Source organism: Sus scrofa, chromosome 7, assembly GCF_000003025.6.
Source record: "Sus scrofa isolate TJ Tabasco breed Duroc chromosome 7, Sscrofa11.1, whole genome shotgun sequence".
In the NCBI taxonomy this organism is placed as follows: Eukaryota; Metazoa; Chordata; class Mammalia; order Artiodactyla; family Suidae; genus Sus; species Sus scrofa.
The window spans coordinates 13,509,994-13,537,500 of record NC_010449.5 but is presented as its reverse complement, the minus strand read 5'-3'; the positions used below and the strand labels follow the sequence as shown (position 1 = coordinate 13,537,500).

Here is a 27,507-nt window from a genome sequence, read left to right as displayed (position 1 = left end):
TTTTATGAGTGAATAGTGCTCCTTTGTATGTATGTACCACATCTTTTTTTATCTGTTCCTCTGGCGATGGACATTTAGGTTGCTTCCATGTCTTGGGTGTTGTAAACAGTGCGGCAATGAACATTGGAGTACATGTATCTTTTCAAATTAGAGTTTTCTCCAGATATATGCCCAGAGTGGACTCACTAGATCATTTGGTGACATTATTTTTCATTTTTTTAAGCAACCACACTGCTCTCCATAGTGACTGCACCAATTTATATTCCCACCAACAGTGTAGGAAGGTTCCTTTTTCTCTACTCCCTTTCCAGAATTTATTATTTATAGATTTTTTTTTATAATAGAGCCCCTGTCTTTATCATGGGGTCCCTGTGATGCCAGGCATTAAGTCAAACAAGTAAGTGTGTGAACATCTGAATGAGGGAAATGATGGCTCCAGGTAGCATCTCACAGCTGCCTTTGCACTGCTCATAGGCTGTCCTGGAGGAGAAGGATGAGAATGGAGGTGGCTCTAGGAGGCAGGTTAGAAAGGCAAGTTTGGCTCAAGGTAAGGCAGGACGGTTGCAGGGGGCAGGTGATGGAATGGAGTGACTCTGAAAGTAACGTGTTTCTCGGAGCTCGAGCTGATCCTGCAGTCACAGTGGGGCTGTAGGTACAGTGCTTTCCATCTTAGCTCGGGTTTGTTCATGGGAGGGATGCCTTTTAACCCCTCGGTGCTCTGGTTCCTTGGCCCAGGTTGCAGGGCGTCTTCACGTGGAGGTGATGCGAGTGACCGGTGCTGTCCCTGAGCGCGTGGTGGAAGACGACTCCTCGGAGAACTCCAGCGAGAGTGGGAGTCTTGAGGTCGTGGACAGCAGCGGGGAGGTTATCCACCGAGTCAAAAAACTGACGTGCCGGGTGAGAGGGAGGCTCTCGTAGATGACTTTTTAGCACAGAACCATTTGCTAGAAAACCTCAGGATTTCCTGTGCTCTTTTTCATAGACTGTAGGAAAAGTTAAACTTTCGGACAATAAACATAATAATGGGTAGTACTTTTTCCAGAAGTACAAGACACTCTTTTTTCTTTTTTTTTTTTTTGGAGGGGGGGGCCACATTTGAGCCCTATGGAAGTTCCCACCCAGGCTCGGGGTTGAATTGGAGGTGAGGCTGCCAGCCTATGCCACAGCCACAGCCGTGTTTGTGACTTAAGCCACAGCTTGCAGCAACGCCAGATCTTTAACCACTGAGCAAGGCCAGGGATCGAACCCGAGTCCTCATGGATACTAGTCAGGTTCGTTACCACTGAGCCACAACAGGAACTCCACAACACAGATTATGATGATGGTTGTGTGAAATTTCCAAAGGCCTTGCGTGCGGCATGCAAGGAGTGTATATTGTTTAGTGAAATCATGCTCTTCTAGTAAAGGTTGCACCTGTATCAGAAACTCGGTCCTGAGAGAAGTGTGAGAGGGATTGTGCATTTGTTGCCCTGCTCATACGCCGTAGTTACGGAATCATAATATAGATTTCGTTAAAGATAAGTGACTCTTAAGGAAATATTCGTCAATGTCCAATGGATGACTGATAGATTTTTTTCACCACTTACTCTTAAATGTGAGGTAGTCGGATATGAAAAGAATGCCGTTTGTTCTCTTTGTGAGAATTATATCTGCATTTTTTTTTAAACCTCTTCAGGTGAAAATTAAAGAGGCAACCGGGCTGCCCTTAAGCCTCTCAAACTTCGTCTTCTGTCAGTACACCTTCTGGGACCAGTGTGAATCCACCGTGGCTGCCCCGGTCGTGGACCCAGAGGTGCCTTCCCCGCAGTCCAAGGATGCCCAGTACACCGTGACCTTCTCTCACTGTAAGGTACAAAGGCTCTTACAAAATGAGCTGCTTGGGAGGCAGGCGGCCTGGGCTCAGGTCAAAACTCTGCTTGTAACCTAGAGGTTTTCCCCATATGAATGGTTTAATATGTTTATTGAAGGGTTTTTTCGTTTGTTTGTTTTTGTTGTCTTTTTAGGGCCGCACCCACGGCACACGGAGGTTCCCAGGCTAGGGGGCAAATCGGAGCTATAGCCGCCAGCCTAGACCACAGCCACAGCAACACAGGATCCCAGCCACGTCTGCGACCTACACCACAGCTCAGGGCAATGCCAGATCCTTAACTCACCGAGCCAGGCCAGAGACTGAACCTGTGAACTCATGGATACTAGTCAGATTCATTTTGCCTGAGCCACGTCAGGAATGCCCGTTTATTGGGCTTTTTAACCTCAAAATTTACTTTGCTGCCAATTCAAATAGTTTGAAAAGTATTTAAAATCTGAAAGACCTCTACCTGAAATCTTAATCCTCAGAGGCATGACAACCAGTGACAATTTGCTGTACGTGTGTGGCAAACATACGTCCATGCACATAAGTGGGCAGTGATACACACTTTTTTTTTGGCTGTGCCCATGGCATGCAAAAGTTCCCAGGCCAGGAATGGAACCTGCCCTGCAACTGTAACACCACCAGATCCTTAACCCACTGAGCTGCCAAGGAACTCCTATTTCTCAATTATTTATTAATCTTTATTGTTGTTGTTTTTATTATTCTCTGAATACTCTTTTAAATATTCTCCATCTTTGGATCCAAAAAGCTATTCATTTAGAAGAATGAAACCTGGATTTTAAGTGGGTTCTCCTAACAATTGCTGGCCTCATACTTCGAACTCACCTTGGGTTTCTTGGTGTTTTCTTTTTTTATCTCTAAAATTTATTGATTATGCTAATTGGTCATTAAGATTATTTTCCTTCTAAAATTTTGGCTCTTGGAGTTCCCATCGTGGCTCAGCAGTAATGAATCTGACTATCCATGAGGACACGGGTTCGATCCCTGGCCTTGTTCGGTGGGTTAAGGATCCAGTGTCGCCATGAGCTGTGGTGTAGGTCACAGACGCAGCTTGGATCCTGTGTTGCTATGGCTGTGGTATAGGCAGCTCTGATGTGACCCCTGGCCTGGGACCTTCCATATGCCACAGTTACGGCCATATATGAAATAAAATTCTGGCGCTCTCAAAAGACAGTAGGTAGGAAGGTAGGTGGTACAAGGTGAAATCAGTATAGCACAGCCCTTCCCAGAAATTAAGAGTCACAGAGCTGTCTTCACCTGAGAGTCCACCGAGATGCTAAGGATGGAAAGTGGGCATGTTCCTTGCCTCTGGCTGACTGGCCACACTTCTCCGTCCACTCAGCATCCGTCCCCTCACGCCCGTTTGCTGTCACAGCAAAAACTGAAGTGTGGGAGATTTGAGAGTGGGAGCACAGATTCATGGAGATAATCATATAAAATTTAATTGTGCTTTTAGTCTCCTAAGCCATAGCGAGGAACAACCAGAAGCTCCTTTTTTCTTGATGTGGTGATGAGTCTTTTGAGCTGGAAGGCAGAGTGGGCTGCAGAGATGAGGCGGGAAAGGTAGATTCAGCTCTACGTCTGACGAGCAATGGGAGGTGGGAGTTCTCGTCTCAGTGGGTTAAGGATCGGAGTTGTCACTGGGGAGGCTCTGGTTACGGCTATGGTGCAGGTTCAGTCCCCAGCCTGGGAAATTCCTCTTGCCTCAGGCACAACCACCACCCCCCAAAAAGAGGCGGGGGCGGGGCACGTTGTTTTCTTCAGTATCCTCATTTATTAAAGAAAGGAATTGGATTAAATTAACCTCAGAATATCCCCTCCAGTCTAAGATTCTGTTCTTTTTGCAGTCTTCCATGAAACAGCAGTGATGATTTTAAGGTTGGGATCAGGCTAATTTATTCCAAAGTGAACCCTGTGTACATTTGAAAAGTAAAAGAAAGAGATTACACAGATTTCTTTTCTGCATGATTTGTGCCGTTCTTTCCTTTCCCTGCCCACCCCAGGACTATGTGGTGAACGTAACAGAGGAATTCCTGGAGTTCATATCAGAGGGAGCCCTGGCAATCGAGGTGTGGGGCCACCGCTGTACCGGGAATGGCAGCTCCATCTGGGAAGTTGACTCCCTTCACGCTAAGACAAGAACGCTGCATGACAGGTTTGTGCTTGGCTGGGAGCCTTAGATGCAGGGTCAAGGCCAACCCTTGGACATGGTTGAGAATCAGGAGTCTCTGAGCCCGTTTCCTCCTTTGGGAAGTGGGAATGCTGAAAGGAACTACCGGGCACTGGAAACGCTCAGTGGGGAGAGGCAAGTCTTTTCAACAAAGAGACCGAAACATCTGTGTATCTACGTGGCGAAAAACAGTCTTGATCTTTACTTCACATGATACACAAAACCTAATTCGAGATGGGGCATGACTTTAAATGTAAAAGATAAAACTGTATTGGGATAGATGATGATGGGAGATGATATAAGAAAGGGAATGTAGGCGTTCCCGTGGTGGTGCAACGGAAACAAATCCGACTAGTATCCATGAGGATTCGGGTTCAGTCGCTAGCCTTGCTCAGTGGGTTAAGGATCCAGTGTTGCTGTGGCTGTGGTGTAGGCCAGCAGCTAACAGGTCCAATTCGAACCCTAGCCTGGGAACGTCCATATCCCCTAAAAAGCAAAAAAGAAAAAGAAAGGGACTGTATATATGTATGCAGATGTGACTGGGTCACTTTGCTGTACGGCGGAAATTGGCACAACATTGTAAATCAACTATACTTTTTAAAAAAGTATGAAGCTTATAGAAGAAAACAGGAGGGCCTCTTCTTATAAAGTTGATCATTTGCCTCTTCCATGACCTAGCAGTCCCGTTCCCAGGTGTTTACCCAAGAAAAATGAAAACGTAAGTCCATAAGCAGACTGCTGTTATTAGTCATTTAATAAGATATTACTCAACAATAAAAAGTAAAAGCACTCTGTCCCACTCTTATCCATTTGAATGAATCTCACAAACATTGTTCTGAATCAAAGGAGCCAGACCAGAAGGGTAGGACACCATGTGATTCCACTGAGATGAAGTTCTAGAACTAATCTGAGACTGCTGCTGCTGGTGTGGGGATTGAGTGGGGAGGGGACTGAGCAAACCTACTGTGGCGATTGCTGGTGGGCAAGCTGCACAGGTGTATGCACTTGTCACAACTCATCCAGCTCTTCCCTGGTGATCTGGACAACTCACTGAATATAAGTTATAATAGCTCAATAAAGAACCGGAGTTCCCATTGTGGCTCAGTGGTAATGAACCCGACTAGTTTCCACGGGGACCTGGGTTCATCCCCGGCCCTCGCTCAGTGGATCCGGTGCTGCTCTGAGCTGTAGGGTAGGTCGCAGACGCAGCTCAGATCTGGCGTGGCTGTGGCTGTGGTGTAGGCCGGCAGCTGCAGCTCTGATTCCACCCCTAGCCTGGGAACTTGCATATGCTGTGGGAAAAAATAAAATAAAATAACCTATACCACAGGGTTGCTTAGAGAGTTAAGTGAGACAGTAGTCTATGTGACATGCATAGCACAGTGCCATGCACGTAGTCAGTGCTCAGTGAATGAAGGCTTCTTCCCATCGCTAATAAGGTCACTGGGCAGTGATGTCGCTTGTCGGAATGTGTTTTCGCAGGTGGAACGAAGTTACTCGCAGAATCGAGATGTGGATCTCCATATTAGAGCTGAACGAGCTGGGGGAGTACGCGGCCGTGGAGCTGCACCAGGCGAAAGATGTCAACACAGGAGGCGTCTTTCAACTCAGACAGGTACCGCCTGTGCCGTTGCTTGCTTCCTGTTTTCTCTCCGTCCCACACTTACACACAGGTTCTGGGGGTTTTCTAGTAATTTGTCTCTGTCTTCCCTAATTCTTTTCCCTTCCTGTATCCTCCGCCCCCCATGCCACCCCATTCCTGATCCCGGCACCCACTTCCGCATCGCACCCCGCCTCTGCAGGGTCATTCCCGGAGAGTGCAAGTCACAGTGAAACCTGTCCAGCATTCCGGGACACTGCCCCTTATGGTCGAAGCCATCCTGTCCATCTCCATCGGCTGTGTGACTGCCAGGTCCACCAAGCTCCAGAGAGGGCTGGACAGTTACCAGGTGAGACCCCCAGACTTGAAATCGTCTCTCACAAAGATGGATTAATGGAAAATTAAGGCATTGAGGGATCTATGCTGGAGACCTGTTTGGGGATATACCTGAACTGCTTGTCTTAACCATATATCTCCCCATCCCTCATTCAGAGGTCCATCGAGGCCTTTTTTTTACTAGGTTTAGGATACTGTATTGGCTTAGTGCTGATTAATAATAATTTTACTTATAAACACACATTAATGCTATAGTGCCACTTATTTCAGGCAATATTTTCTATCTTTGGCCCAAATTATGTTGGATATATGGCATTGCTGCCTGGCCTGATCCACTTTTTTTTTGGTTTTTTGATTTTTAGGGCTGCACCCATGGCAAATGGAGTTTTCCAGGCTAGGGGTCAAATTGGAGCTGTAGCCGCTGGCCCACGCCAGAGCCACGGCAATGCCAGATCCAAGCCATGTCTTTGACCTACACCAGAGCTCACGGCAACGCCGGATCCTTAACCCGCTGAGTGAGGCCTGGGATCCAACCCGCAACCTCGTGGTTACTAGTTGGATTCGTTTCTGCTGCACCACAACGGGAATGCCATGATCCACTTTTATTAATATGAAATTGCCCTCGTACACTGGCATAATTAACCAGCTCCCTGAAAGCTTTCCTGTTTTTTTTAATTAAAACTTATTTTCATGATCATTTTTGTTCACCACATCTCATTTTGTTAAATATTCTGTTCCCGTTTTTCTGTTCTTGTTAAGAAAAGATGGACCCCCTCTAAGAAGGCATCTTAGTTACCAGTCACACCTCTTCAGTTCTCTGTGAGGATAAACCTTAAGATCAGGAACTTGTCCCCAGGGGCCTGAAAGAACGCGTGTGCTTCCTTGAGTCTCCAGTTTACTATCAGATAGAACTGGGGGCTGGGAAGAATGCGACTATTGACTTCTGGCTCCCTCACTGCCACACCTGAGGGGGAACAGCTCCCTGTCACAAAGGGGAGAAAACGTTTCTCTGTAGCGTTAGGGCGTAAGCCTAGCCCATCTTGAGAATGATTCCCCTTGAAATGATTCCGTTTGCTTTTGGCTTCATGGCAGCACAAAGACCTGACTGAAAGCTAAGAGGAACCTTGGCTTGGACTTATTGGGCCTTAAGAAAGGCACAGCTCTGTCAGACGCTGTCTTCCTCATTCCAGCCGAGATTGCCTCGATTCCAAGCCCAGGGAGCCTGTAAGCGGAGCTGCCAGGCTGGAGCTTGCTGATTCCGGGCAGGCTCCTCCACCAGACTTTTCCTTGTGTGTGGAGTAGGGCCTGGGTTGTCCCTCATTTGAGCATCAGCTCTGGGGGCAGCTGCAGGGCCTGGCAGAAGCAGCGTAACTTGAAGTGAGGAGACCTGTGTTCTAGAGTCTTGTTTGACTTAGCTGAGTAATTTAAAGTTCCCCTTTTCTCTTCTCCAAAATGATGAGCTAGACTCAATAATTCTCTTCTGAGGTCCCGCTCTGCCATAACATTTTGTGGCTTAATAAATTTCTGATCTCAGATAAAACTTTGAAACTGTGTGTCCTAAACCAATAACACGAACCATCCACTGACTGACTATTCTCACTTGAACATTGTAAGGAATGATTATGTACACTTTTAAAAACAGCTGTAAGAGGGAGTTCCCATTGGAGCTCAGTGGTAACAAACCCAGCTAGTAGCCATGAGGACATGGGTTCAATCCCTAGCGTAGCTCCGTGAGTTAAGAGTAGGGCGTTGCTGTGAGCTGTGGTCTAGGTCACAGACGCAGCTTGGATCCCACGTTACTGTGGCTGTGGCGTAGGCCAGCAGCTACAACTCTGATTCAGCTCCTAGCTTGGGAACTTCCATATGCCATGGGTACCGCTCTAAAAAAGACAAAAGAAAAAAAGAAAAGAAAAGAAAAGAAAGAAAATCAAAAAACAAAAATTAAACAGCTATACCTCTTAAGTTAAAACTGATTTTTGTTGGAGTTCCCCTTGTGGCCCAGTGTTTCCCGTCCAGGTTAAGGAAAGCAACTAGTATCCATGAGGACACGGCCTCGCCCAGTGGGTTAAGATCTGGCATTGCCATGAGTTGTGATGTAGGTTGCAGATGCAGCGCGGATCTTGCATTGCAGTGGCTGTGGTGTAGGCCAGCGACTACAGCCCAATTAGAACCCTAGCCTGGGAACCTCCATATGCCATGAGTGCAGCCCTAAAAAAAAGACAAAAACAAGCTGATTTTTGGTCAAAATCTGAGCTCTCAAGTATCAGCCTTCCCCAAGTGCCAAGTGCTCTTTTAAAGAGCATAGTACCAGCCACACAGATTTAAACTGTAACTGTTTTAAAGCTTTCATTTTTCTTTGTTGCCATGCTCAGAGTCATGGCCAGTACCTTTTTTGTTGTTGTTAATATAGTACTTTAAAGTTATATTGATACAATGGCTTGAGGCCATCCAGAATATGCTAATTTCACAATTGTTATACATCATGGAAGTTCAAGCTAGTTTTTGGTTAATAGAAGTATCTCTTTAGTCTAAAAAAATAATGATAAATTAGAGCTGTTTGTACTTTATTCATTAATACAGGGAATTAACTCAAGAAGAGTTTTTTCAGTATTAGGCTTGCATTTAATGTTAGAGTTATCCAATAAGAATGATGGTTACCAAACGAAAAACATAAAGTTTATTTTAAAGATGACACAAAAAATAATCTTAACGGTATTTTTACAGCACTTTTTAAAAGCAGTATATTTTGAGGTATACTTTTTTTTTTTTTTTTTTAGGGCCACACCTGGGGCGTATGGAAGTTCCCAGGCTTGAAGTGTACTTAGATATGAAGATAATACAATTATATTTTTAAAGTGCTTGGAAAAAAAAGTTTATTTTTATGATGAGGCCACTTCTTGTTTGAAGATTAACCCTTCAGTAGCCACAGAAAAATGAAAGAAGGTCATTACGTGGCCCAGCATTCATTCTGAGTAGAACCTGCCCCCACAGAGATGGATAATCTCTGCCAATGAGGATTTCCTTCTTCTTGTTTCTAAGGAACGTTGTCCCGGCTAAAACCCTTTCATTTCAACATGATGACTTTGTTTTGCACGTTTTTGCCAAAATGCTTCTTTTATGTAATTATTGTGAAAATGTTGACATGGATCTCAGACAGTTCTGATTTTGCTCACCTGTTTGATGTGGATATGATATATTATATCCAGCAGTGGATCATAACAGAGCCGTATGTCAACAGAGCGGGCTGTGCTTTTACTGCAGTGGTTAGTATACAGAAGGGGATCGATTCCCCCTTGGCTGTTAACATCCGAGAACGCTCAAGGCTCTTACAGAAAATAGTCTAGGGAGTTCTCATCGTGGCTCAGCGGAAACAACTTCGAATAGTATCCATGACGACACGGGTTTGATCCCTGGCCTCGCCCAGTAGGTTAAGGATGCGGCATTGCCATGAGCTGTGGTGTAGGTCGAAGACACAGCCCGGATCCTGCGTGGCCGTGGCTGTGACCTAGGCCGGCAGCTGCAACTCCAATTGGACCCCTAGCCTGGGAACCTCCATATGCTGTGGTGCGGCCCTAAAGAACAAGCAAAAGAGAGAGAGAATGGTCTAGTACACTCAGCCCCCTGTATCCGGAAGATTCTGCAGTTGACTGAACCAGCAGATGTGGAGCCTTCAGATACAGAGGACTGACTGTATGTCCAGTCTTAGCTTCCCAGCGGGTGTTCTCCTGTGACTGCACAGCAAGGGAAGAGGGGGCTGAGGTGGGAGAAGAGAGGCCTGGTTTTCCCCCAACCTTGCCGCTATGCCTGTGAGCCTCGGCTTAAATCATTTCTTCCTTCAGGCCTCAGCTGCCTCACCGCTAAAATCAAGAGATTGAGCAGGAGACTCCCTAAAGCCCTTTCTAGTTTTGCCATCCTACTTTCTAAGCCCATTTGAAATCCCAGTTCAGTAGCTCACCCAGGAACAAATAGCAACTGTGTGTGTAACAGTGAGGTAAGGCCTGATCCGGTTGGTTCCTATCTCCAGCTAAGAGAATCCTCCCCCCCTTTTTTTGAATGACTGCTTTCTCTATTTAAAAAAATAAAATAAAATCTTGGAGTTCCCACTGTGGCACAATGAGATGGGCGGTGTCTTAGGAGAACTGGGATGCAGGTTCAGTCCCCGGCCTAGCTCAGTGGGTTAAGGATCCAGTGATGCTGCAGCTGCAGCTTAGGTTGCAACTGCAGCTGAGATCTGATCCCTGGCCCAGGAGCTCCATGTGTCCTGGGGCGGCCAAAAAAGAAAAAAAATAAAATCTTGAAATCTTTGAGGAATCTTAGGCAAGTGAATTAAATCTAGTTTTGGAAATTTGGTTAAATGTTTTGTTCTGCTGATGCCATGTGTGCTGTCCATTGTAACGTGTGTGTTAAGCTTAAAGAATTATTTTCCTTGTGTGCTGTTTGAAAAACAAAATGCATGTCCTTTGTGTTTATTTTTTTCCTACCAGAGAGATGATGAGGATGGTGATGATATGGATAGTTACCAGGTATTACTGCTGCTGTCGATCCTGTGGCATGGGGCACAGCTGCTGCTAATTGCCAGCCTCCGCAAAGCAGAGGGCAGGGAGGAGGACGGAGGAGCAGAGAGCAAGAATATGCAGTTACACTCGCCTTTGATTTGCTTTAAACATAATCAGGGATACAATACTCTTTCTATCGATTTCCCTGTCAGATGAGGCTTTTTAAGCAGATACTGCATTTCTGCTGTGCCATCTCAAATCACTAGTTTGTAAAGCTTTTCTGAACAAGACCCCCATCACTATATTAAGTTGGTGATCTTAAGAATTGTAGCCATTCAGGAGTTCCTGTTGCGGCATAGCTGGTTAAGAACCTGATGTAGTCCCCATGCGGATGCGGGTTCGATCCCTGGCTTTGCTCAGTGGGTTAAGGATCCAGCATTGCCGTGAACTGTGGTGTAGGTTGCAGAGGTGGCTCAGATCTGATGTTGCTGCGGCTGTGGCATAGGCGGACAGCTGTAGCTCCGGTTAGACCCCTAGCCTGGGAACCTCCATATGCCTCAGGTTCGGCCCTAAAAAGCAAAAAAAAAAAAAAAAAAGAATTGTAGTCATTTGGAGTTCCCACTGTGGCTCAGCAGGTTAAGAACCCGATGTAGTCTCCATTAGGATTTGCATTTAATCCCTGGCCTCGCTCAGTGTTAACCCACGGTTGAGGATCTGGCATTGCCACAAGCTATGATGTAGGTCACAGATGTGGCTCAGATCTGATGTCGCTGTGGCTGTGGCTGTGGCATAGGCCTGCAGCTGCAGCTCCAGTTTGACCCCTAGCCTGGGAACTTCCACATCCAAAGATGTGGCTATAAAAAGAAAAAAAAAAAAAAAGAATTATAGTCGTCCATCCATAATCTTTAAGTAAACTTGTCTTTCTTAGATGAACCTACAGTTCACTCCTTCCATCCAAGAAAGGAGTGTTGGAGTTCCCATCATGGCTCAGTGGTTAACAAATCTGACTAAGAACCATGAGGTTGCGGGTTCGAGCCCTGGCCTTGCTCAGTGGGTTAAGGATCTAGTGTTGCCATGAGCTGTGGTATAGGTCGCAGACACATCTCGGATCCCAAGTTGCTGTGGCTCTGGCGTACGCCGGCAACTAAAGCTCCAATTAGACCCCTAGCCTGGGAACCTCCATATGCCATGGGAGCAGGCCTAGAAAAGGCAAAAAGACAAAAAAAAAAAAAAAAAAAAAAAAAAAGAGTGTTATTCTAAGATGCCGTTTTTGTTTTTGTTTTTGTTTTTTTAAGACTTTTGCCAGATAGGAAAAAGACATTTTATGCAATAGTTTTGTTTAGCTAGTTTTATTTTCTCTTTAAGGCCAACCTTAGTTATCCAGAACCCAGAGAATTTAAATCTCAGCTTTTTCTTTTCTGGGTATCTAAGGAGGAAAAAATGTGCAAATGTGAAATTTTATCAAGTCAGTACTGACTGACCTGCTGTCAGTGGAATGTGGGATAAGAGCAGTGGTCGACGAGTTCCTGTCATGGCTCAGCAGTAAAGAACCCGACTAGTATCCCTGAGGACTCGGGTTCGAACCCTGGTGTCTCTCCGTGGGTTTAGGATTGGTGTTGGTGTGAGCTGTGGTGCAGATCTCAGACTCAGCTTGGATCCCATGTTGCTGAGACTGTGGTGTAGGCTGGCAGCTGCAGCTCCAATTCAGCCCCTACCCTGGGAACTTCCCTATGCTGTGGGTGTGGCCCTAAAAAGAAAAAAAAAAAAAAAAGAGTCATGGTCCAGGTGGCAAAGCAAGCTGAAGTTCTCTGGGTTTGGTTCCCAGTCTTTGTACTGATTCTCTGCAGGAATTTCAAAGGCATGTTTTCCCCGAGAGCCTTCCTCTGAGTCAGTAGCGGGCTGTTGGAGGGAAAGCCTCAGAAGTCCTCAGGTGTCTGCTCCGAGTGTAACATAGTAAGGGTTAGACTGGAGTTAGGCAAGTCAGAGAGCATCCTAAATGGAATAGGGAGGTGGCATTCCCGCCGCATGATGTTACTAAGAAAGAAACCAAGTAAAAGCAAATATTAGGGGAAATACCAGAGTCCCCTTGGGTCTCAGCAACACCACCCACTAACGTCCTGTGGCTGTCTGTGCGCTTCCTACCACGTGGTTCACAGTCAAGTCCAGCAGCTGCTTCTGGGAGTTCTCCGCATGGCTGACTGCATGTTAGCTTTTTGCATGGGAAATTTTCAATTAGCCTCATGGTAATGGTTGGGGATAAAATCTTTGTAACAAGTTCCGAAGGTTCCCCCGCAGATGTGATCTTGGCCTTTCAGAAAGTACATGCTATCAGGCCATTGAGCTAAGAATGACGAACGCGCCTATCATTTTCCACTTCACATGCTGTATTGTGATTTGGGCTCTGTTGTTGGTGTCTTTATGCTTAGAATCACAAATCCTCTGAGCAAATAGTTACAACTTACATACATACGCAGACATACTGTATGAGACTCATCCAGCAGCTGGCGTAGTTTGAGCTTCTCTTGCTTTTAAGTATCATTATCCTTTTGGAAATCCAGGGCCTCTGATTTCTGAGTGACAGGATTCTCCATCAGCATGCAGTGTTACTGAGGCCTCTCTGCTTTCTTGCATATTAATCACATGGCAATACTCAATGGCCTTTCCTAATGAAAAGTTTTCTAATCGATTTAAACGTCTTCCTTAAAATAAAGAAATAGTTGTCTATGCGTCTACAGGAAGATGTTTTCCCTCCCTGCTGCCAGGAAGAAGATTTAAACTGCGTGAGAGAAAGGTGGTCTGATGCCCTCATTAAACGGAGAGAATACTTAGATGAACAGATTAAAAAAGTCAGCAATAAAAAAGGTATGTGAGATTAAATGCTTTGCTGGGAGGAGCTTTTTCACTCTAGACTGTGGTGATAGGCTGTTTTCCTCCCTTAGCTGGACTACAGGTCTTAGCTTTTTGACTCTGACAATGATAGATATTTGTGAATCATATTGTTTAGTGCTGGTATGAATAGGCTCTGAATTTGAAAGTGATGTTTCATGAAACTCTTGAGTTGGAGTTCCCATAGTGGCTCAGTGGTTAACGAACCGGTCTAGTAACCATGAGGTTGGGAGTTCAATCCCTGGCCTCACTCAGTGAGTTAAGGATCTGTTACTGCATTGAGCTGTGGTGTAGGTCACAGACGCAGCTCGGATCCTATGTTACTGTGGCTGTGGCGTAGGCTGGTGGCAACAGCTCCGATTAGACCCCTAGCCTGGGAACCTCCATGTGCCGCAGGGGCGGCCCTAAAAAAGATGAAAAGACCAAAAAACAAAACAAAACAAAAACTCTTGAGTTAATTGTGACATGAAACATTAAACTCAGATTTTGTTTTGTGAAATGCAAATGCCATCAGTGTATCTCCACATGAGGTACTTCAGGCTCAGAACCTGGGCCTGACAGCAGCTAAGGGGTCACTTCTAAAATCACAACACTTAGCATGTTGGCCCCAGCTACTATTGGCAGTGGCCTTGTGCTCAAATAAAATCCCTCTCAAGAGTTCCCGTTGTGGCCTAGCAGGTTAAGAACATCAAGTCTGTGAGGTTTCAGGCGCAATCCCTGGCCTTGCTCAGTGGGTTAAGGGTCCTGCATTGCCACAGGCTACAGTGTAAGTCGCAGAAGTAGCTCAGATCCCATCTTGCCGTGGCTGTGGCATAGGCTGGCAGCTGCATCTCCGATTCAACCCCTAGCCTGGGAACTTCCATATGCCACAAGCATAGCTGTAAAAAGAAAAAAAAATCCCTTTCATAAAGAGCATGAAGGAAAATGAGGTAGTTTTGCAGGGTGAAGTTTATGGTGTTTTTAAATCATCTAGCCTTATAAAGTGATGTATGGTTTTATAAAGCACTGTCACATCCCTTATTTCGCTTTATCCTTCTGACAGGTGCATGAAGTAGACATGACTTACATTATCCCTGTTTGACAAATTAAGAAGCTAAGGTTCATCTCCTGAATCTCTTTCCCAAAGTACAGAACCTGTGCAATAACCCGAGTCTTCTAATCCCTGTTCCAACACTCTTTGTGCTCTTCCTGGCTTATGACCCATCAGGCTAGTGTCCTACCTCCCTGAGCTCCTCTGAATGCTCAGGCTAAAACTTCAAAGCCTCAAATTCTTTTGGGGACACTGTGAATGTTTAAGCCACTTGTGGCTACTGCTGATAGAAAATCGACTTCTTTTAAATTTGGAAATTGTCCTTTCTCCCTCTGGGGACTCACACCCTCATTTTGTCTCACAGAGAAGACGGAGGATGACGTGGAGCGGGAGGCGCGGCTGGTGGAGCAGTGGGTGGGGCTGACGGAGGAGAGGAATGCAGTGCTGGTACCAGCGCCAGGCAGCGGGATCCCTGGGGCACCTGCTGACTGGTGAGTCCACTTTGGGCTTCTGTGCAGGTGGTCTGGCTGGTGTCAGGTCATCCGAGTGATCTTCCAAGACTGTCACAGAAAATATGAAGCTCCCTGAGCTGCCTAGGGAAGGGCCGCCCAGCCCAGGACTCCCTCCCCTCTTACTTTCCCACTCACAGAAGCCAGAGAGCATGTATCACCAACCAGGAATCAAATGCCACACTCTCAGTTCCTTGACCTGAGCACCTTGGACATGGCTTCCTGAGCTCCAGAAATGCTCCTGTCTTGGCTCAAAAGAAAGGTGTTTCCAGAGCATACTTGCAAAGGGCAGAAAACATATCTTCCTATTTGACCTCATGCTTGTTGAGCTTGGTCGTCAACATAAGAGTCAGCACTTAGCACTATGTCATTGATGAGCAGTTGATCAATCAATAGATCATTCATCTCTTTTTTTTTTTTCCAATGGTTTTTTTAGGGGGAGGTGAAGGGTGGGGACCGTGCCTTGCAGCATGTGGGAATTCCCTGGCCAGGGATCAAACCTGTACCAGAGCAGCCACCCAAGCTGCTACAGTGACAATGCTGGATCCCACTGTGCCACAGGAGAGCACCTGATCAATCAGTCTCGATGCTCAGAAGAAACAGCATGGTATCCTAGGCTTCGAAAGCAAATCGATCTTGTCCCCTATCTCACATGTAACTGTAGCCCCTTCCATTCTTCCCATCATCAGAATTATTCTTAGAAAGGCTTTGAAGAATCTCTGTTTCAATTAATTGCAAGCAACTCACGTAACTGGTAGTTCTTGCTAGAAGTCACATAATTCCCATGATTTGTGTTTATAGGGATGACAAGACTTGTGAAAACATTTCATTTGTATACTTGCATCTCCACAGTGGTTCTCTTCCGCTCCCATGCTGCTGTGGTGTTTGGTTATTTAACAAGATATAAAAGCACATGTTTTGTTATGATTAAATATTGTTATATCTATATTTTTAACATTGTTATTAAATTTAGGATCCCACCACCTGGCATGGAAACCCACATCCCAGTTCTCTTCCTTGATTTGAATGGTAAGTGGACACCAGACTTTCTGTGGCTTATCACATTGAATGGGGTTTAAGATCTATTCAGACCCACAGGATTTTGATCCTTAAGTCACTTGTCGAATCACTCACATGCCATATCTAGGCAACTTTTTTAGTCTAACCAAATATAGAAAACCATGACATGTAGACTCACTAGAAGACAGATGCAGATGTTTATTCTTAAAAAGAGAGAACTTAAGAGGTTGAGAACTGCATACAAAAGCATCAGAGTAGTTACTGCTCTGAAACGTTAATAGATGCAGGAATGACCTGAGAAAATAATCACCCTCGGAGATTCTCAATCTTTATGCCTTGTGGGTACCTAGGAATCTGGATTTCTGGCTGGTGTCCCTTGCTCCCCACTCCCAGTAGTGTTGTTTCTAGAACATGATAACCTGTCACCCTGCATAAAGAGCTATCCTTTACTATAGCAATGATATTGAACCTGAGCAAACCTCGAACAAGAGTTTTCAATGTGTTTTAGCAGTAAAATCCATTTTCTCTCTTTCTTTCTTTTTCTTTCAGGGACACACCCGTGGCATATGGAAGTTCCCAGACTAGGGGTCAAATCAGAGCTGCAGTTGCCAGCCTACACCACAGCCACAGCAAGGCCAGATCCAAGCTGCATCTGCAGCCTACACCACAGCTCATGGCAATGCCAGATCCTTAACCCACTGAGCACGGCCAGGGATCGAACCTGCGTCCTCCTGGATACTAGTCGAGTTCCTTACTGCTGAGCCACAATGAGAACTCCTAAAATCCATTTTCAAAATGAAATCGTAAATGGAACCCCACGAATGGAATACGAAAGCGGAGTTGCTGGGTTGGGGGATGGGCAGTCTCTGGCAGTCCTTCTGCAGAGCCCTGGGCTCTTCAAAGCACAGCCTGAAAATCTCTCTTCTGGAGGGAAGAATGGAAGGCACGGGAAGGTTGGCTTTGGCTCTTTATATGCACGATTTTTTTAAAGCCTAGAAGTAGACCATTGCCTCCTAAAGCAGTGAGTTCGCTGTTACTGGAGGTGTACCAGCAAACATTGGGTGACTACACACAGATATTCGTAAGAGAGAAGCCTACACTGGGTAGGGCATTGGAAGAAGATGGTCTTCAGATTCCTCCCGAGTGCTCAGAACTTTGATTCTAACCACTCAAATCTCTAATTTAGTGCAAGTTATATATGTAAGACAGCAAACTTAACACCATGTTGTAGGAAGAATTTACATCAGAAAGCCACAAAATGCTACAGTATGTTTATGTGGTGAAAATATTTGCTCCTAGGGCTACATATTGCATAGATTTGGTCCATTTTATAAAGAGTCACAAAGGCACCTTTTTTGCTTCTGTCATTGTGTAAAGGATAGAAGCTGTGGTGGGTTTTGGAAGCTCTGTTTCAACTGCAGGATAAGGAATGGAGAAAAAAAATAAAAATATGTTACAAGGGAACTTCATCTGTAAAACGCATATTTACAAAGTTGAGGTGCTTGCTTAAACTCTGACTTTTCCCTCACCTTTGCTTCTGTGCCCTGGGTGTGGTCAGCGGACGACCTCAGTGCCAATGAGCAGCTGGTGGGCCCCCATGCATCGGGCGTGAACTCCATCCTCCCCAAGGAACATGGCAGCCAGTTTTTCTACCTGCCCATCATAAAGCACAGCGATGAGGAGGTAACTGACCCTTAAGATTCTCTTAGAGGGCTTTGGATTAGTGCACGTGCCTGTGGGCCTGTCTTCTCATTAAACTGCTGGGGTCTGGGCTTTGGGGAAGAGGACTGGGACCTGCACAAAGCAAAACGTGTATTGCCAGAAAGGTGAGGAAAAGCATCTGTGATTCAGGACAGTTGGACTCATTCTCTCTCGAGCGCATGATGTACATCTGCTGCGCCTGAGTGGTCTCATTTCCATGTCCCCATCCTTCCCCGACCCCTAGGTTTCAGCCACAGCCTCTTGGGACTCCTCGGTGCATGATTCGGTTCACTTGAATAGGGTCACCCCACAGAACGAAAGGATCTACCTGATAGTGAAGACCACGGTCCAGCTCAGCCACCCGGCTGCTATGGAGCTGGTGTTGCGGAAACGGATTGCAGCCAATATTTACAACAAACAGGTAATAACGGGGCCTGAGTCTGCCACTGCATAGGACCGCAAAGATTTTTTTCCTTCTGTCACAGAGTAGCATTTTGGGGTGTTAATACAGTGGCGATGCAGCCTGCTACTGTATTGGCCAGGTTATCATCTGACCCTCATTTGTCCAAGGCTATGAGGATAACACAGGTAAATGTCAGCCATTAAAGGACTTTTCCACCTTAACGGATTTGAGACCCATAATCCTAGGAGACGGTGGAGTTATGAGATTTCCCTGTTTGAAAGAGGTTAAATACCAGGTCCAAGCGGGTCAGTGACAAAACCAGGACGAAAGGCAGGCTCCGAATAAACCCCCATTCTAATGCCTCCCCAGATCTCATCTCAGAGTAATGTCAGCAAGACTGATCCTTCGAGTTTTCTTCTCCAGGATAGATTGATTAAACCCTGACAAGATCAAGAAGACAGCAAGTGAGAGAGAGAAGCAGCCACAAAATAAAAGAAAGAAAACCTGGGTGTTCCCAGTGTGGCTCAGAAATAATGAACCCAAGTAGGATCCAGGAGGATGTGGGTGTGATCCTTGGTCTCACTCAGTGGGTTAAGGACCTGGCATTGCTGTGAGCTGTGGTGTAGGTCACGGATGTAACCCGGATCCTGAGTTGCTGTGGCTGTGACATAGGCCAGCAGCTGCAGCTCCGATTCAGCCCCTAGCCTGGGAACCTCCATATGCCGTAGGCCCTAAAAAGCAGAAACAAAAAACTCTGGATAGGTTGCAAATTCTGTAATCTAATCCCCAGATAACAACTGGACGTTATTGTCCTTCAGGATGGGAGACAAAGATTTTTTGGTTCAGTTTTTTTTTTTCTTTTCTGTTTTACTGAGTATTGTGTGTGTGTATTAAAAACATAATAACTGATGATGTGTTTACAATTTGTAAAATAACTTACCTTGTCCACATCGCCTAATTCAGCTTTCTTTTCCTACCAGAGTTTCACCCAGAGTCTGAAGAGAAGAATATCCTTGAAGAATATATTTTATTCCTGTGGCGTAACCTATGAAATAGTATCCAACATACCAAAGGTAAGGTGTATATATATATATATATATATTTATTTATTTATTTGTTACTCAAATGAATTTATCACATCTGTAGTTGTGTAATGATCATAACAATCTGATTTCACATCCCACAGCCAAAGCACATCCCCCCACCCCCCAAACTGTCTCCTCCAAAGACCATAAGTTTTTCAGTGTCTGTGAGTCAGTATCTGTTCTGCAAAGAAGTTCAGTCTGTCCTTTTTTCAGATTCCACATGTCAGTGAAAGCATTTGATGTTGGTGTCTCTTTGTATGGCTGACTTCACTTAGCATGATAGTTTCTAGGTCCATCCATGTTGCAAAAAATGCTGGTATTTCGTTCTTTTTATTTGTTTTTTTTAATTTTTTATTTATTTATTTATTTATTTTTTGCCTTTTCTTGAGCTGCTCCTGTGGCATATGGAGGTTCCCAGGCTAGGGGTCTAATCGGAGCTACAGCCACTGGCCTATGCCAGAGCCACAGCAACGCCAGATCCGAGCCATGTCTGCGACCCACACCACAGCTTACGGCAACGCCTGATCCTCAACCCACTGAGCAAGGCCAGGGATAGAACCCGAAACCTCATGGTTCCTAGTCGGAGTCATTAACCACTGTGCCACAACGGAAACTCCTCATTCTTTTTAAAAGGTATATATTTTTAAATATGTCAAAATATGAGACATGGAGGATGTGCTAGTTTTCAAAACATTTAAATAATTTTCTCACCACGCTTTTGATAAAATGTTGTTCCTAGGAAAGCATTCTCATTGCCTTCTTGTCATGTTAGGCAACAGAGGAGATTGAGGACCGGGAAACGCTGGCTCTCATGGCAGCGAGGAGTGAAAACGAGGGCACGTCAGATGGGGAGACGTACATTGAGAAGTACACGCGAGGCGTGCTGCAGGTGGAGAACATTCTGAGCCTGGAGCGGCTCCGGCAGGCAAGTAACTGCAGGATCTGGACTGGAGGGTGAGATCCCAGCCTTCACCCCAGATGGACAAAGTTGAACTTATTTACCAGCTTCTAAGTCTAGCAGAGAAGGGAAACTCAAATAGGCATCTCATTAGACAAAATAATTAACTTTGGCAAAACAGTAACAGAAGTTCAAATGATTACATCTTATTGAATATCTCCCATGGAAGTCCCGAGCCTACGTAATTTTTGATACATTATGTCATCTTCAAGATAATCCTATGGGGCAAATGCCGTCATAATTCCCATTTGTAAGTGAGAAAATTGAGGTTGACAGAAGTTAGCCAGCCTGCCCATAGCAGCACAGCTAAGAAGTGGTGCAAAGTCAGGCGTGACCCCAGAAAGTTTGACTCCAAAGTCCATGCACGGAACCATTTACTCTCGCCCGAATTTTTAGACCCAGCTTAACTTCTGTGGCAAAAGCAGAATATTCCTCTAGGTTGTGGAACTTATATAGGAGATGTCATTCGATAGAGGTAATAGCTGAAGTTATGGAAAGTGTACTTTGAATAACAGGAAGACTAAGATTGGCATCTATCAGAGAGGGAAGCATTGGAAGTTTGAGATGAGCAGAGGCAAATTATTAGGTATCGGATAGATAAACAGCAAGGTCCTACTGTAGAGCACAGGGGACTATATTCAGTATCCTGTGAGAAACTACAATGGGAAAGAATATGAAAAAGAATGCATGTGTGTGTGTGTGTGTGTGTGTGTGTGTGTGTGTGTGTGTGTGTATACATACATACATGTAGAGAGAATCTGTATTTTCAGATATATATATAGAGAGAGAGAGAGATCTGAATCACTTTGCTGTATGGCAGAAACTAGCACAACATTGCAAGTCAACTAAAGTAAATTTTTTAAAAATTGGCATCTGTCAGAAAAATTCTGCTTTCATGGCAGTCCCACCCAAACTGCCACTCAAGTGAAACACAAGCAGCATAAAAGTTGATTATGGTTTTGCATGGAAGATATATAGGTAGTGGTATTTCCTCTACATTTTCTCTGCCTACCTATATAAAAATCCACAGCATGAATATCTTTGGTTCAGGAGTTTTCCTGGTTTTATTTGTGAAGAATGTTTTTGATAGATTGAACAAACAACAAAAAGCTAAAGGGTCCAGTAATTCCTGTTTTGCAAATGTGGGAGGTAGTAGTGTAGGATGGAAATGATCTTGATTTCTGTGTTTTCTAAATCTTCCGCAGTAAGCAGATCTGATTTTGTCATCAGAGGAAGAGAAATAAATGTTCATTTCAAATTTACAGGCAGTCACGGTCAAAGAAGCCCTTTCCACCAAAGCCCGGCAGCTGCGGAGGAGCCTCAGCACGCCAAACGTCCACAATGTGAGCTCACCCACCCGCCAGGGGCTGCCACCCAAGTGGCACATCTCCGGGTTTGGGGTTGAGCCTCAGGTCAGGGTTTACAGGTGGGAACAGGACCTTGGGCGCTGACGTGGGCATCCTAGAGTGCCGTGCCATGCCAGCTCCTCTGTTCTAGGGAGGCACATCGGAGAGCCATGACAGGTGGCATGACAGCTTGTAGTGCAAATTTTTCTCCATAAAGCTGAGTACTTGAAAGAGGTTTCTTGTGATGGGAATTGAATATAGTTGGTTTAAGGACAGTAGAGTCGGGTAAAAACCCTGCTGCCGGAGTTGCTGGCTGCTGCTCTTGAAGCTGTTTCTTTCCTCCATTCTAGCTGCCCTAATGGTTTTACTGTGTTAGGGCACCAGGCACTGCCAGGTAGACACTCTCATAGTCCCTGGGCTTCCTCACCCATTTCATTTGGAAAATCCAAATGGAAGAATCTGCTCCTAGTGGGAGAGGACACTGTCATAGAAGAGCGGACAGAGCAGTACCTAGACCACTTCAACGTAGTCTCTTTCTGGAAACAGCAAGAGTGAAAGTCAAGGAAAATGGTTACCAGCCTTCCTACTCTCAAGAATTGCCAGATGATGATTTAAAACATGGTGAACATTTACAAAACTTGTCTTAACAGGAGGCCAAAAAGCAAATCCCTATAAGCACTTTCATACAGGTTACTTCTTCTGACCACAGTTCACTTATTAGACATTGGTCTTAAGAAACTCATATAGTTATTAATTGAAAAAAATGTTTTTAGTGCATTTAGGTGTCAAAAAAGAATCACAATGGAAATGAGGATGTCGTTAGACCTAAATGATCATTTAAAACATGATACATCTATCAGTACTTGAGAGATGTAGTCAAAGTAGTACTTAAAGGAAAATCTTTAGCCCTAAGTTTCCTATTATTCCATTTATACTGCCGAATACTAGATGTCAGGAATTCCCTTTGTGACTCAGTGGTTAATGAACCTGACTAGCCTCCATGAGGATGTAGGTTTGATCCCTGGCCTTACTCAGTGGGTTAAGGATCTGGCGTTGCTTTGAATTGTGATATAGGTCACAGACGTGGCATGGATCCCAAGTTGCTGTGGCTGTGGCATAGGCTGGCAGCTGCAGTTTCGATTTGACCCCTAGCCTGGCAACCTCCATATGCTGCAGATACATCCCTACAAAGCAAAAAAAAAAAAAAAAAGAGTATTTAGGAATCACTTATTTTCTCTCTGCCCACCCCCCAAGAATCATTAATTTTTTAAAGATGTGATAATGGTATTTTTAAAAGGGAGGAGGAATTCTTATCTTTCAGAGATTCATAGACAGATATTTTTCTGAGTGGGAAAATCAGAATATTTTTTCAAGAAGATAATAAATATTAGAGTACAATTAAAGTGAATTCAAATAAATAATGAAATTGTAAATATTAGAAGAGAAAATGAGGGGAAAGAGGTCATATAGCCTTCAACTGTATATATGGTACTTTATGTATTTAGTTCACAGTGTGAAAGATATAAGCCACATTGATAAAACCATTTATCTCTTACAGGTCTCCTCCAGCCGACCAGACCTTTCTGGCTTTGATGATGATGATAAGGTATGTAGCCATGGGTATAGCCAGGTTTTTAGCAGAATCTAAGTCTAAAATGTTAAGGTATGGTGGTGTTTTTAAAATCTCTAGGGGAGTTCCCATCATGGCTCAGTGGTTAACGAACCTGGACCTGGCTAGCATCCATGAGGACGCGGTTTTGTCCCTGGCCTCGCTCAGTGGGTTAAGGATCTGATGTTGCCGTGGGCTGTGGTGCAAGTCGCCGACGTAGCTCGGATCCTGCATGGCTGTGGCTGTGGCATAGGCCAGCAGCTGTAGCTCTGATTCGACCCCTAGCTTGGGAAACTCCATATGCCGTGGGTGCAGCCCTAAAAAGACAAAAAAAAACAAAAAACAAAAAAATAAAATAAAATAAAATAAAATCTCTAGACTTCCCATCTTAATCTGATATGGATTATTGTCTCCACAGGTCCAGGTTCAAATACTTAATGTGAAATTGCTATATACTCTGTGTTACATTGTTGCTTAGCATGATACTTTCCATATCAGGATCCTACCACATATAATAGAATAAATATCCGTGCTTATGGGTCTAACTCTAAATGATTTAAGAAGGTATTACATCTACCATAGCAAAATGAAAATTATTTCAAATGGAGAAAATTAGACACCAGAAATTGAGGACTTTTTGCAGCTTTATTTTACACAACTTTCTTGAACATGTGTATAAATTACTGCACTAGAGGCTGTGGATGATTCAAAAAGTACTAACTGAGATTATGTCCTCAGGAAGTTGAAAATCTAGTCCTTAAAGATACCCATCTCCTGAGAAGTTGAAAATCTAGTCCTTAAAGATACCCATCTCCTGAGAAGTTGAAATAAGATTAAATAAGCTTGGAGTTCCCCTCGTGGCTCAGTGGTTAACGAATCCGATTAGGAACCATGAGGTTACAGGTTCGATCCCTGGCCTCACTCAGTGGGTTAAGAATCCAGCGTTGCTATGAGTTGTGGTGTAGGTTGCAGACGAGGCTGGGATCTGGCGTTGCTGTGGCTGTGTTGGAGGCTGGCGGCTACAGCTCCAATCGGACCCATAGCCTGGGAACCTCCATGTGCTGCGGGTGTGGACCTAAAAAGGACAAAAGACAGAAAAAAAAAAAAAGAATTAAATAAGCTTATCTGATGTATAAGAGGAGTTTTCTCCCTTTAGTATACCAATATCTTATGCCAGCTTGAAACTTTTAAATCTCAAGTGTATGTAGAGTAACCATACCACCTGTTTTCCCCAGGGCAGTCCCAGCTTACACCTAGTACCCAGGAAAAATGGTTAATGGAACTGTTTTACTCTCAAAAGTGTCTTGGTTTGGTCTTTAAATTATCTGGTCACCTTAGATACACACCAAATTTATGAAAGTGGATGAATGGGACTTAGAGGAGCTCAAAAGAGGATTTCACTCTATTTGTAGTGGTTTTACTAAATATTGAACAAATATAATAAACTCTCAACGTGTATTCACTCTGGGTAGCTTGGATATGACCACATTTGTCATATTGTTCAGTACTTGTCTCCTTTTTTTTTGGCTTTTTAGAGCTGTACCCACAGCATATGGAGGTTCCCAGGCTAGGGGTCGATCGGAGCTGTAGCTGCAGGCTTATGCCACAGCCGCAACAACTCCAGATCTGAGATGCATCTTTGACCTACAATCGCAGTTCACGGCAACCCACTGAACAAGGCCAGGGTTCAAACCTCATGTATACTAGTCAGGTTATTAACCCTCTGAGCCACAAGGGGAACTCCTTTTCTACATGTTTGAGATATTTTATAACAGAAATAAAGAGCACAGGAGTTCTCTTGTAGCGTGGGTCACTCATGTGGTGTGGATTTGATCCCTGGCCTAGGAACTTCTGCATGCCGTGGGTGCAGCTAAAAACAAACAAACAAACAGCACATACTGCCATTAAAAAATAGAAGATGGAAGTTCCCTTGTGGCACAAAGGGTTAAGGATCCACTGTAGCCACAGCTGTGGCACAGGCTGCAACTGCAATACACATTCGATCCCTGGCCCAGGAACTTTCACATTGTCCAGGCTGTAAAAAATTGAAGGAACTCAAATCTGGGCTGCATTTATCTTTTTACAGAGACTTAATTACAGTTGATCTATGTTTTTACCCTGTAGGGTTGGCCAGAGAGCCAGTTAGACATGTCTGACTACAGCCCCAGTTACCAGGACGTATCGTGTTATGGAACTTTGCCCAGGGATTCACCTAGAAGGAGTAAAGAAGGTAGGGGTGAGCTTGTTCTTCTGTGTTATTTCTTTCTCATTTCTTAGGAATGGCTTGGGGGGGATATTCTTTTATCGATGACATGTGATAAGATAGGAAGCTGAAATTCTAGTTTGTGAGATGATCCAAAACTCATTTTGAAGAGAACATATCCTGTTCACTTATTTGATATTTTTTGCTTGGTATCCATTATATCATCCAAATAATAATAGACTTTTTGTGCAACACTTTAGAATTTTCAAATCACATTTCACATATCACACTTCCCTTACTTTAACATCGGTTTCTTGAGGCACACTCAAATCTTATCAACTATGATTAGATTTCATTTTTTACCAAAAAAAAATCCACCTCTGTCATGTTTTTGCACTCAAATTAAAGGATTTTTAGGATAACATGTCTCTGATTCCTAAAGGAATTTCAGAAATTATACCAGAAGTGAATTTGATCAGTGACATTATTACACACACACGCATGTATGTGTATAATTTCCCCATCCCCCAAAGCAAATAGCACTCTTTGCCTGTGTCAATTGTCTCTGTTACTTTACCCCTGATATTTATTTTACTTACTATGTGCCATTGTACCAGTGAATTGAGGAGAAAATATAAAAGGGAAAATAGAGGCCCAAAAATGTAAGAAATGAGTAAGAGCAAGAATTCACTCATGAATATTAAATCTTTGAGACTTTATTGAGCATCTACTTGCTATGTGCAGTGAAAGATACCAAAAGGTACCAAGATCTGTGGAAATGAGATACATAGAAAATAAGCTAGTAAATGATAAAGTACCAAAATGCATGTGCAGATAATAAGGGCTCTGAAATGCAGAGAAATCAAAAATCAACATAAGCTGAAATTGGTCTGCTCAGTGACGTGTATGCTGGATCTTGAAAAGAGGAAAGAAAATTTGGTTTCTGATTTCTTATGCTACCCTCCAGTGCTTTGTTGACTCTGTAGGTACATCTCTATCCTTGCCTGCCTCTGTTTTAATCCTTAATCAAATACAGCCATCTCTCAGTATCCTCGGTGGACTGCTTTTAGGGGCCGCTGCATCTACCAGAGGCCTATAGTCAGCCCTCTGTTATCCTCGGATGCAAAGCCCTGAGAATATAGAGGGCTGATTGTATATTTATTGAAAATAATCCATGTGTTAGTGGACCTGCACAATTCAAACCCATGTTGTTCAAGGGTCACTGTATTTGCATATTAATTCTATGCATCCCCTTGGGTTTTTTCCTAAGTCATTGTGAGCCATTTATTTATTTAGTCTTTTGAGGGCCACCCCACAACATATGGAGGTTCCCAAGCTAAGGGTTGAATCAGAGCTGTAGTCGCCAGCCTACAGGATCCAGGCTGCATCTGGGACCTCCACCACAGCTCACAGCAACGCTGGATCCTTAACCTACTGAACAAGTTCAGGAATCAAACCTGCGTCTTCATGGATCCCAATCAGATTTGTTTCCACTGAGCCACGACGGGAACTCCCTGAATCCCATTGTTGTATCAGCTATTTCCCTGGCTGGTTCACTACCTCTCTTCCTGTGTGTTGAGTAAAGTGCTCTGTGCCTGTAAACTCGTGCCTTTTGTCCTCCCCAGGTTGTACATCAGAGAATCCTCATGCCTTAACAGTCAGCCCTTTTAAAGCATTCTCTCCTCAGCCACCAAAGTTTTTCAAGCCCCTAATGCCGGTAAAAGAGGAGCATAAGAAAAGGATGTCCCTGGAAGCAAAGCCTCTTCTAAGCCAGGAGGTAAATGCTGGATGTGCCTGCCCATGTGCGACAGACTGGACTCTGTGCCTGTGGAAAAGTCACCATTGGCATTAACAAGTTAGCGGCTGCATGTTGACATGAGTGGGTCATCACTGAGTGGATCCTATTCTGTAATCCCTCTCTCTCCAGCACACACGGTCATGGCAGAATGTTTGGCATGTTGTTCTCACTGCTGTTTTCTTCGTGTTTTATGGTTTTGTCCAAAGTATTTATTATTTTTCAAGTGAGAAAGAGATGTGCCCTAGGTGTTTTGAAAATAGGAAAGGCTTTTTTTTTTTTTTTAATTTGATAAATCCAGTTATGCTGTTTGCCATAGAACCTGTGTAGTCTTGTTGAGTTTCATCTGTCATTTAACTCAGGCCTGCAACATTGTTTGCTGCACCCCTCAGGGTGTAAAAGTGTTTGCATTGCTTTTCTAACTCACACGTACTTAACACGTATTTTGGCCGCCGTCGTCTTCCGTGTGTGATGCATCTGTGTGTCT

General features: G+C 44.3%; 1 protein-coding gene across 15 annotated transcripts in view; it reads left to right on the top strand.

Moving 5' to 3' along the window:
* KIF13A (kinesin family member 13A) overlaps positions 1–27,507 on the top strand; it is a 218,491-nt gene that overhangs the window by 179,344 nt on the left and 11,640 nt on the right. For 9 of the 15 annotated variants that reach the window (XM_021100217.1, XM_021100216.1, XM_021100229.1 and 6 more), the window contains 17 exons: positions 736–897; positions 1,676–1,849; positions 3,877–4,028; positions 5,526–5,658; positions 5,846–5,992; positions 10,464–10,502; positions 13,238–13,337; positions 14,756–14,882; positions 15,874–15,929; positions 17,479–17,603; positions 17,866–18,042; positions 19,005–19,097; positions 19,882–20,034; positions 21,333–21,410; positions 22,972–23,019; positions 25,147–25,252; positions 26,851–27,002. In XM_021100217.1, coding sequence (XP_020955876.1) covers positions 736–897; positions 1,676–1,849; positions 3,877–4,028; positions 5,526–5,658; positions 5,846–5,992; positions 10,464–10,502; positions 13,238–13,337; positions 14,756–14,882; positions 15,874–15,929; positions 17,479–17,603; positions 17,866–18,042; positions 19,005–19,097; positions 19,882–20,034; positions 21,333–21,410; positions 22,972–23,019; positions 25,147–25,252; positions 26,851–27,002 — 2,022 coding nt within the window. The remainder of the gene's footprint in view (positions 1–735; positions 898–1,675; positions 1,850–3,876; positions 4,029–5,525; positions 5,659–5,845; positions 5,993–10,463; positions 10,503–13,237; positions 13,338–14,755; positions 14,883–15,873; positions 15,930–17,478; positions 17,604–17,865; positions 18,043–19,004; positions 19,098–19,881; positions 20,035–21,332; positions 21,411–22,971; positions 23,020–25,146; positions 25,253–26,850; positions 27,003–27,507) is intronic. The other 6 variants (XM_021100220.1, XM_021100218.1, XM_021100228.1 and 3 more) reach the window with 1 other exon arrangement.